Here is an 11,613-nt window from a genome sequence, read left to right on the forward strand (position 1 = left end):
GTAAAATTACTGTCAACCCTGGTGTGGCACAAGACATAACACCCCAACCTGCCACAGCTGCAAGAATGCAATTTGGGACATTGGGCCAATGTTCTATAAAAGGTCATTAACATTTGCTCAAGACATCCCAAGGAGAGCTATGCCCCTGCTAGAGGAAGGCAATCCCCCTGCCCCTTCAGTCCAAACCAATCTGACCATGGGGTAAAATTCCTTCCTGACCCCAGATATGACCACTGATCTGACCCTGAGCAGAGGGTCAAGATAAGGAACTTCTGGCTTTGGTCGCAGCAGAAACATTAGCAAATCACAGCCAAAATCCTCAGTCTTGGCTGTAGCCAAAACCTAATGCCTCAGAGAGGCTTAAAAACACCCTGACACGTAGCAAAAAGGAGGGGAGCAGATTAGGGAATTCTTAGTATTACTTTCTTCTAATTTCTACCTCCTTTGGGATAATCATATCAAGTAAGCCACCCTAAACAACCCCTGCCATTAGAAATCCCCTGGTTCAGCCACTGCACATCTTGGACATGCAAATAAGGTCTACTATTGTATCCAGAGTGAAGGGCCCAGTGTTTGGTCCCTCATGCTGTATTTCTATTAGGAAATGAAATAGCCACTGCTTTGCTGAGCAGCCTTTTGTACATTCAGTTTTAGAGGGACAGTTAAAAAACACCCTGATAAAACGAAGTAGCTTGAAAGCAGTTTGTGATCACTGCAGCACAGAAGCACTCTGAAAATTTTCAGCGTATTCTAAGATACTGCTTTACAGTGGTTATTAAAATCTTTACAATTATTGCAGTATTCATTGCATTTTGAAGAAGCCATATTAACAGCCTCTGTTTATAAAGGCAAAGCTGTAAATACTTCAATGGCTAACACTGCATTTTACCAACTTTTGAGCTAAGGTTATTTTATCACATTTAAGACTTAATACTGGAAATGTACATCAAAACCATGAAGATTATCTGAACACAGTTTTATACAAACTGATGAACAGAGATACAACATATTTCCATTATTTATCTTTTCCATATGGGTAGCAGAGAATTTTTCAAAAGATAATGGGCAGCAATGTAGACCATGAACTTAAGTGTATTTTTCAGAAATAGCAGTCCACATTTATAACAGATGCAGGAATCAACTTAGTCACTTCTTCTAAAATAATTTATTTGATCTACAATCCTACATAAACAAAACTCTTCATGGGTTATGAACTTTATTAAAAAAAACAAGGTACATGGGAAACAAGCAGTTCTAAGAAAAATCTTCTTTAAATAACTATTACCTAAAATAATAAGAAAACATTAAAAGACCCATACTTTTTCTATGAAATGTTTATGACTCTGGAGACGATTTTCTGGACTGGGCTGCACAATAACTAGGATACAAATGGTGGGCTCAGCTGGAGCCAACCACTCTTTGTATCTTGTGCTTCCAACTTTTTTTGTTGCAAACAAGTTTGGTCTTTATCCAGAAACAAGTTTTGAGGATGCTCAGCATCTCACAAAATTAGGCCACTAAAATGGTGGCATGCAAAATATAGACAATTATTTCTGTCAGACTGCCAGAAAAGTAAATAAGCATCAAAAGGTGCATTCACATCAATGATTCTCAACCAGAGTGCTACGAGACACCCGCAGGAGTGCTGCGATACCACACTTACTTTTGCATTAGGGTTCTCCGATAACCCTAAAGCAGGCAGCAGCTGGCTTAGGCTGTAGGTCTTCCCAGTCTGTCCCCTTTCCCACTCAACCTGGAATCAGAGGCATGAGAGGTGCAACTGTTCCTGGGAGTGCTGAACTGGGAAGGGCTACAGTAGGAGGTAGCTCCTGCCTGCTTTACGTTAATCAGAAAGCCCTACACAGGAGGATCACACACAAGTGCCATAGCCATTCTCAGTCTCGCTATGCAGCAGGCAAGTATAGCAATTTTACCTGGAGGTAGGAACACCCGGTTGAGAAGCACTGAGGTAAGCTGAGCCAGCAATAAAGTGGTTCACAACTGAGGATGTCGCCACATTCAAAAAAGCGGTGAAGGGTGACTCTGGAAAGTCTTGCATTTCTCCTCTCCAGGACTGAAAAGCCAAGGTATCCACAAGGATCAGTGGCTAGTAATCTATTGACTGGAATGTGTTTACACGTACCCATTTAACCCATATCATACATCTCTAATCTGGTGATTGCCACGACCTGGTTCCATAAGTTATTTTCTTAAGTCCGTCCTCTGGACACTGGTATAGAAAAACTCCAGAACAGGGATTGCAAGATACAGCAAATGGGAAGAGGAATCCATTTTCAACTACTTTTTCAAACAACTCTGCAATTTTTAGTTTGCAAGTTGCTGATGTGCTAGAAAGAATTAGATTAAAAATTCTTTCACTTAAATACGTTTTGTCTGCATACCTTAATTGTGGTACAGAGAGGATCAGCCTAATATAAAGGTGGGGCCTGTACTGAAAATACGTACAGGAACTCAAATAGTACCTCATATCCTTGCTCACAAGGCAATGGTAGGTGGTGCAAAAGTGTAGTTATCAATTAGGTGGGTACTTACAGAACAACTCTTTCCTGTACCAACCCTGGCCTAGATTTTCACTCTTTTCTTAAATTACATTGGGCTTTTAACAGCTTTGAGTCTTTTTAACACAGCACATGATGGAACTTAAATTGAGAAATGTACATGTGGTTTATGTCAGCTTTATGCATCATCCCTTAATTTCCATTCAGTGTACTATAGCCCAGATCCCATGGGTGCTTCCACAATTTTTACCACGGCAACTATAAAATCGAGGACAGTTCACATAGCGGATGCAGGGCAAAGAACATGTTTGAAATACTGTGAACTTCCTGGAGCTTATAACCCCAAATTTTAATGAATCCTATTTTACTGTCCAGTCTTCAAATACTGCTGATTGATGGTTCTATACAAAACTGAGGATGGAAAGCATTACATTGAACTTCAGGTATCTGCAGGTTTATCCTTGTGCACTTTTATGTGCTTCTTCAAAGCATATTTATCCCTAGTGGAAAACTCACAAGTATTGCAGTGTAACCTCAAATGAGTCAGCAAGTGGCGCTTGAGGTGGCTTGATGTGCGGAAAGCAAGAGCACACTGGTCGCACGCGTATGGCCTTTCACCTGTATGAATTCGCAAGTGTTGCTTCAGGTTTCCACTGTGAACAGTGGCATAGCCACACTCTTGACACCTGTAGGTTTTGACAGATAGTGGTGACTGCTCTCGGAGCTTGGTACCATCCATATGCGAAACCAGATGCTGCTTGAGGGTTTGCCATTTGTCTGTTGAATAGTCACAGGTTTTACATTTGAAGAGCTCCATGCTGAAATGCAGGAGCTTGTGTCGATTTAGGTGACTTGAGGTACGAAACTTCTTCTCACAAATATCACAGGTGTGGGGTTTCTCACCTGTGTGGATCATAACGTGGAGCTTAAGGTTACTTAAAACGTATGTTGTGTAATTGCACTCTGCACACTTGTAGTATTGGGCTTCACTTCGTGATGGCAGAGCATTTTTGCTTTCTTTGCCCCTGTAAAGATCCATCTGTTTCTCAAAGCTTTCTGGACTGAACACGGAATGGACACGCTCCAAGTCTTCCAAAGAACTAAGATCATCTCTTCTCAGAGTTGTGCCCTTCTGAGTTTTACAATGCTTTTTAATATGGTTTGAACTGTTCCCTAAATACAGGTAAGAATCATCATATTTATGACATTCCTGTAAGTGCATGTAGCTATGTCTCCGCAAATGGCTAGAGGTCCGAAACATCTTGCTGCATTCATTACACTCAAATGGTTTTTCACCAGTGTGTGTCCTCAAATGCATTTTAAGGTTGCTATACATGTAAGTGGCATAATCACAGTGTTGACACCTGAACAGTTTGAAAGAAGTCCTACTGGGTGACCATGTGGCATTAGGCATAACACTTTCCAGAGGCTCATAATTTGTAACAATGTCATTACATCCTGGAACTTGTGAATGAGCAACCTCTTGAGACAACTGCGGCAACACAAAGTCATGCTGGTAAGTATTAGGAAGATTTTCTGATCCATTGCTTACAATAGACAGCTTGTTACTTTGCTGCTGGCTACTTTTGCAAAATTGTGTGTCGAACCTTGTATTCATATCCCTCTGGAGATCACTCCCCTGTTTAAACTCTGATCCTGAAGCTAAGTCCAGGTGTGTTTCATTAACCAAGTGATCATCATCACTATTGTTAGAAGCAGGAGGAATCTGATCCTTTGGGAAATCTCCATCATCTCCATATGCTTCACTTCTATGACAGTTGTCACCCTCATTCATGTAAGCATAACCTTCAACTTGTTCGTGAAATGTCTTATGAAAGTGCAGGTGTCCTTTAGTGTAAAATACAATGTTACACTGATCACATGTGTAGCTCCTTGAAGGTCTTTCATTTCTCCTCTCCAGGACTGAAAAGCTGAGGTGTTGACGGACTCTGCACAATTCTTTGCCAGGATGTATACTTTTGTGGCGCTTTAAGCCGCTTGTACTTGTGAATGCTGACTGGCAAAATTCACAGGAATATGGTTTGGCCCCTGTATGCATGTAGCTGTGTCTTATCATGCTTGCAAAATACAGCGAGAAAAAATTACAGAACCTGCACTTATACAGCTCATAGCCAGCATGCCAGTACATGTGATTCAGCATGTAAGACAAGCTAATGCAGGAATAGTCACACTCAGGACACTGATAAGGTGGTGTGTCTCTATGTCCCTTCATATGATAAATAAAAACTTTAGGATTTGGTGAAGCAAAGAGACACACTTTGCAAGAAAAAAAAGTGGGAGTACCTATTGTTTTAAAATCCCTTCCGATTTTGATGAAAAATTTCTCATATTTACTTTCCTTTTTCTTATCTAAAGATTGTGCTTGTTCTATGTTTTTTCCATCTTTTGCAATGTTCACTTTGTTATATTTTCTTATATATTTTAACCCTGCCTTATGAAATGCAAGGTGGAATTTCAGATTGACAAAAAAGAAAAAGGTTCTTTGGCAAAAGCAGCATTTGTGTATTTTTTTATCTTGATGTACTGAGTACACGTGTTTCTTTAGAAGAGTGGTACATTTATATGCAGAGCTACAAAACCTGCATTTGAAATTCAGCCTCTTCTTATGCTTATATGCAGACAATCTCAGAGAAAGTGCTTTGCTGTTGTACTCATTGTCTAGTAGCAACATCTCTTCTTGCTGTTTTACATCCAGTTGTTTTAAATGTTTTGTAATCACATGAGACATATCAAGAGTTTCTGAGTTATCCATTTCCCTAGAAGATGAAGGTAATGATAGATGAACACGGTCTTCAGAAATAATGGATTCAATACCGTTCATTGCCGATTCACCTGCATTTTCTGGCAAATCCTCCAATATAGAAGAGTCTTCATTATCAACTGGGGCAGAAGTACTTTGAACACTCTCTCTTTCTTCTACAACATTTAGATCTTCTTGAATGTTGTTAAGTTTTCCAGAATTTAGAGTTTCATCTTCAGAACCATGTTCCTTTCTTGTTTTATCTTCAGCTTCATTATTTTTGTTCTCTGAAGGGGAAAGATCTAAAAAGAAAACACGTGTGACATTTTACCTGAGTCTCTCATGACCTATCAGGATATCAGTTACACCCAAAGTTATCAACAGCATCAGTGGAAGATGAGGCAAACAGAGGGAGACCGAAGGCAAAAGCAGAGACTATGTGAATACTAGCACAATTGTTGTTCAGAATAGAATAGGAAAGCAGTCAGAAACTTCCTTTTGGGTGGGGATTGTTTTAATGGAGCTAGCTTGAAAGGCAGGCTGCTTCCAATCTGGCCTGTGTCACCGTTCGACTTATCTTCACTACCCAGCTGTTATATGGGTGAAGCCCCCTACTGCTTAAACACTGCAGAAGTCCCCCAGCTCTGGAGGCCCAATAAAATAGCTCTGTGGGGACAGATCCACCTTGTGAGCCAGTGTGCTAACCCCTGCAAAGGGAATGCTACTAGCTGATGCCATAAAGGGGTAAAATAGTTTCACCATATTTCTATAGCCAGCTGTAATAGCAATGAAACACCACAACACTGAGGAGTGATTTAGTTACCTTTCTTCACAACCTGTATTTCACCCTTCCTGGTGGGCAATGTTTGGTGCTAAAATTATGCCCTGAGAAGTATACACAGGGTGTGTGTACATAAAATGCTTTAAAGTGCAGCAGACTAATCTACTGCACAGTAAAGCATCACCATCTACATGTGCACGCCATTTACTGCACAGTAGCTTAGTCTACTGTGGTGGTCAATTTAGTGTGCAGTAGCACATGTGTAGACTGCTGACTGGGAGCAAATTGCTCCCAATCAGCCCAGACAGCAGCAGGTGAGGAAGCTGTCCCTTCCACCAGGCAGCTGTTTCCCAGCCCCATGCTCCAATCCATAGACTGGGGCTGGGAAAATGTCCTCTTGCCCAGGTGTTGTTTCCCAGCCCCATGCTCTTATTAGCAGATTAGGACATGCGGTGTGAAAAATGTACCCTCCCTCAGCTGCTGCTTCCCAGCCCCATGCCTGAGCTGAGGATGTAGGGGCTTTACAAAACAGGATGTAGATGTGCCCGTAGTATACGAAAGGTGCTTGGTATGGTTCCTCAAATAATATGGATAACATGTTTGGCCTGCACTATACCTGCTAATTTAGTCCTGGCTGTCTGGGCAGTATGGTGGTTCTCCCTCAATCCTTCCTATACTATAATCTTACTTTCTTCTGTTTCTCCATTTTTCTCAACTCTTTCTGTGTAACTTAAAAGAGAATTAAGCTTAGGGTTGTCACTATATATTTGAGTATGTTCATATGGGGCTTAGAATTTCACCCACCACCTAGTAATCAGACAACTAATCCTACTGGCTGCCAAGTGTGACAGTGAGGAATAACACGATACCTTTCCTAGAAGCTGCAGAAGAAGGTAACAAAAGTATTACCAAGGAACCACCCTAAATTCTTCCTAGTCTCCCTTTTATATCAGTGTCTAGCCTGGGGGTGAGCAATTATATTGGGCAGAGGGCCGCATGACAGGCAGCCACGGGCAGATATATATTAATTTTCTACATTTTTTGGGGCCCCACAAGCCACACAGAATGGCCTAGTGGGCTGCATCCAGCCCACGGGCCACATTTTGCCCAGCCCTGGTCTAGCCAGCGGGTGTCTGATGTGATCGTTCTGATCTTTGCTAGAATTGCTTGGCGCCAGGAGCTGGGAATAAGGGGGAGAAACTACTTATAACTGTGGCACCCTCTCAGCTGCAGTGAGGGAGGCAATATTTTGCTACTCACTACACTTTCACTCCGATTTCTGGCTGAGCAAAAGGGGGAGAAATGTTTCAGCTTCCTTTCCCAGACCCTAGCCTTCAGATTTGAATCTCTCAATTATGAACAAATACTAAACCAATATCATTTCAGCCTGCTGATGCAGCCTTCTGGAAAACAAAAATGACTAGATTGTGGTCAGTGTTTGCTCTGCTGAAATGTGTGTGATCTTTCAGCAATGACACATTGATGCCATGCAGGTATTCAAGAAAGTAGCAGTGCATTGGTTTGATATCGGTTCATATGTAATAGGCAATCTATACAAACACAAGGGTTAGAAACTGAATTGCAAAAAACCCCCAAAAGCTTAGATTCTGCAAAAAGTACTGATATTCTTCCTGGAAAGTTTACAACTTGTTGCAAAGAGGAAGCTTGCAACTCTTCATAGAAATCTTAGAAAGTTAGGGTTGGAGGGGACCTGATGAGGTTAAGTCCAACCCCCTGCTCAAAGCAAGACCATCTCTAGCTACATCGTCCCAGCCAAAGGTTCGTGTAGCTGGTCTTAAAAACCTCCAAGGATAGAGATTCAACCACCTCTCTAGGTAACCTGTTCCAGTGTTTTACTATTCTCCTAGTGAGAAAATTCTTCCTAATATCCAACCTAAACTGCCCTTGCTGCAACTTGAGACCATTGCTCTTCGCTCTGTCATCTGCCACTACTGAGAACAGTCCAGCTCCATCCTCTTGTGAATCCCCCTTAGGGTAGTTGAAGGCTGCTATAAAATCCCCTGAGTCTCCTCTTTCCTAGACTAAATAAGCCCAGTTCCCTCAGCCTCTCCTCCTAAGTCATGTCACTCAGCCCACTCACCATTCCTGTTGCCCTCTACCAGACCCTCTCCAACCTCTCCACATTCTTACTGTAGTGGGGGGCCCAAAACTGAACACAGTACTCCAGATATAGCCTCACCAGTACTGACTAGAGGAAAATAATCATTTCCCTTGACCTACTGGCAACACTCCTACTGATGCAACCTAGTACGCCATTAGCCTTCTTGGCGACTTGGGCACACTGCTGGCTCATATTCAGCTGATTGTCGACAGTAACCCCCAGGTCCTTTTCCTCAGAGCTGCTGCCCAGCCAGTCAGCCCCCAGCCTGTTCTGGTGCATGGGATTGTTCTGTCCCAAGTGCAGGACTTTGCACTTGTCCTTGCTGAACCTCTTGAGATTCCCTTTGGCCCAATCCTCCAATTTGTTTAGGTCTCTCTGAATCCTAGCCCTACCCTCCAGCATATCTATTACTCCCCCCAGCTTAGTGTTATCTGCAAAGTTGCTGAGGGTGCACTCTATGCCATCTTATAGATCATCTCCTACCTCACCTCTGGTAAGTAAAATGAGTTACCTTCAGTGTGAACACATGTCTCCATATCCATGTAATGGGTTTTTGGTGGGTTTTCTTGACTGCTGTTGTTTTCATTAGTCCTTAGTTCCTTTTCATTTGTAAATGCTGTTCCCAAAATCACCTCTCCATTTGTCAGACTGTCCCCACCCTCATTCTCAGCATGTGACAGAAAAAAAAGAACCTTTCGAGAATTGTCATCATTCTCGTGTCCTTTGCCTTCAGCACACTTGCTTATATCCACAGGGACTATTCTGGAAGTTGATGAAGAAGGTGATGTAGAAGCCTCATCATTTGGACTGGATTTACTAGAGCTCAGAGCATCCGGATCAGTTACCAAAACTTGGGTGGAATGTTTCTCACACACACTCAAAGAAACCTGCTCTTCCTCTGGATATTTCACAGTGTTTTCCATATTCAAAGTGGTCTCCTCTTCCTCTTGACTCTCTAAAATTTCCTCTGGATATTTTACAATGTTGTCCTCATTCAGAGTAATCTCCTCTTCCTCCTCATTTCTTAAAATTTCCTTTGGATATTTTACAACACAGTAGGCCTCATTCAAAGTGCTGAAATGTGTGACACTGTCCTCATTCAAATTGGTCTCCTCTTCCTGACTCCTTATAATGTTGTCATCATCTGAAGGCCTCTGCTCTTCCTCTGTGTTTTTGATGGTGCTGCCATTATTCAAAGCAGTTTCCTCTTCCTTCTCCTGACTGTTCAAATCATTACCTGTTGAGACTTCCTGTTCTTCGTCTTCTAGAAAATCATCGTCACTCAGCACTAAGATAGTTATTGGGAGGTCAGTTTCAAAGACATCAGACTCTGAGGGCAGAAAAAGACAGTATTAGCAACCGTTCCAAAACTCAGACAACCCCAGTTCCCTTCGCTTTGAGTCAGACTAACAGAAATTGAACTGTCATTTGGCAGTCGTTAGGTTTAGTGTCCCCATCTCTCAAACAACCTTGTTTCCTCATCCATGTATCATAGCCAGTTAACCACACACCACTTCTTTGCCACTTGCTGGTTTGTCAGCTACACCTCCCAAGTCCACCCTACAATGTCACTCCCAATGGGCAGCATGAAAACTGTTAATATTATTATAATACTGCTTAGGGGCTACTTAAGTCCCCTGCGGTTCAGTGGCAGAATCCTTCCCTGCCACGCAGGGCACCTGGGTTTGATTCACAGGCACATATACAACTATAGCCATTGAGGGAGTGAATGTCTGGACTTAATCAGGCCATTGAATTTTGTCTAAAGTGGGGTTTGACAGTCTGGGCAGCCTCCACTCCTGCCTATGTTTATGCACTGAAGGTCTGGGTGACTTCTCATGCACACACTGTGACCCAGAATGACTGATGGTTGCTTGCTACTAGCGCCCACTACTGACTGATATTACAAGCCTGCTGTGTTTATTAAGTGCACCTGCCCCAAGGCAGCTTATAATTTAAATTTGTAAAACAGCAGAAGAGTGGGAGGAGATGTGCAGAGAGGGAAAGTCATCTGCTTCTGGCTATGCAAGGAGTCAGCAGCAGGGCCAGAACAGAACTTGCAAATCAAAATTACACACGTTGAGTTTCTTCACACTTGTTCTGCCCTCCTCTTACCAAATAAAAAGCAGAGATCGGGGTCAACTTGTTATCTAAGGTGACTAATTAAAGCAAAGATTTCTTAGGTGTCCGCAGAGCATCAGGCATTCATAAAATACTGCATAGATAAGCCAGTATTTTTTCCCCCTATTTTAGGGCTACTTGCTTGCGAATGGGACTGGGCACAGTTCTTGGTATGATGTTACCCGGGGGAGCTTCATATGTGCTTATGAAGAGACAAATGGCTCATGGCTTTACTCAGGTAAAGTGAAGCAGATATACTTTTTAGATAGCTAGCACATATCTATACAGGCTTCTGTTGCTTTATGTGGGTTCTTTATGTGCAAATTCTCTTATGCGACAACCCTTTTAATACCCAAAATTTGATGTATGTGAAGTAAATTCACTCCTATGCAATCGGTGTCGTGGAAGCCCATCACTCAGGACAGCTGGCGCTCATACTTCTGCAGCTGCCCCTGGAGCAGCGCAATGCCACGTGTCCCGACATAGGGTGAGCAGAGGTCACAACACAGCCTAGCAGTGCTGCTCCTGGGGCAGTTGCAGCTGGGGTGCAAAGCACAGCATGCAGTGGTAGCCACCTGTCTGCTGTTGGCGAGTACCAAAATTGGCTTCTAGAAGTGGTAGAAATGGGTCTGGGGGTCAGTACAATCAAGGTCTTGTAACACAGCCCTATTTGTTACACTGTAAAGTGGATTGCCTTTATGCGAACTGGACTTATGCGCTATCTTCCAGGAATCCATGGACAGCATAAAGCGAGGGAAATCTGCATCTATACAGATAGGTAGATAAAATGTGGCTTGTATCTCTGAAAAACAAGTTTTTATGATATTGCATTATCTGCTTTACTTAATTTGACCAAAGCCATAAGCAGTCTGACCCTCCATAACCTGTGTCAAGAGTGACAAAGCCCTTGCCAAGTGATCCCAGCTAGATCTAAACTGGGAGACAACAACCCACTGACTTGATGCTGCCAGGTCTTGGTTCTTGTGACAGCCACTGAAGGTTTCATCACAGCAAGCACCAGGCCCAGGCCCACCTGCAAGCAAATGGCCCTAAAACAGGGAAAAATACTATTGGGCTAAAGGGAAATTAGTTTTATTCATATATATATATATATATATATATATATATGTATGTGTGTGCGTGTGCATATACACACACACATGTGTGTATATATAGATGTGTGGGGGTAAATTAAAAACAGATTGAGGCACAAGTGTGAGTAAACCCAAAAGCTTGCTAAGAAGAATTTTCCCAACTTTCTGAGTTGGTCCAATGAAAGGTATCAGATATACTCAGAGGCATGTGTATC

The 11,613-nt window shown here is 42.4% G+C and overlaps 1 protein-coding gene across 1 annotated transcript; it reads right to left on the bottom strand.

Moving 5' to 3' along the window:
* Positions 1 to 906: 906 nt before the first annotated feature.
* On the bottom strand, positions 907 to 9,526 carry LOC109312054 (zinc finger protein 420-like; the record flags this gene model as incomplete). Its single annotated transcript, XM_019538103.1, has 2 exons — positions 907 to 5,582; positions 8,695 to 9,526. Coding segments are annotated over 2 exons (3,456 nt in total), but the record flags the coding sequence as incomplete, so codon positions are not given.
* Positions 9,527 to 11,613: the final 2,087 nt, after the last annotated feature.

This window comes from Crocodylus porosus, unplaced genomic scaffold (assembly GCF_001723895.1).
Source record: "Crocodylus porosus isolate Cpor-Errol unplaced genomic scaffold, CroPor_comp1, whole genome shotgun sequence".
Classification (NCBI taxonomy): Eukaryota; Metazoa; Chordata; order Crocodylia; family Crocodylidae; genus Crocodylus; species Crocodylus porosus.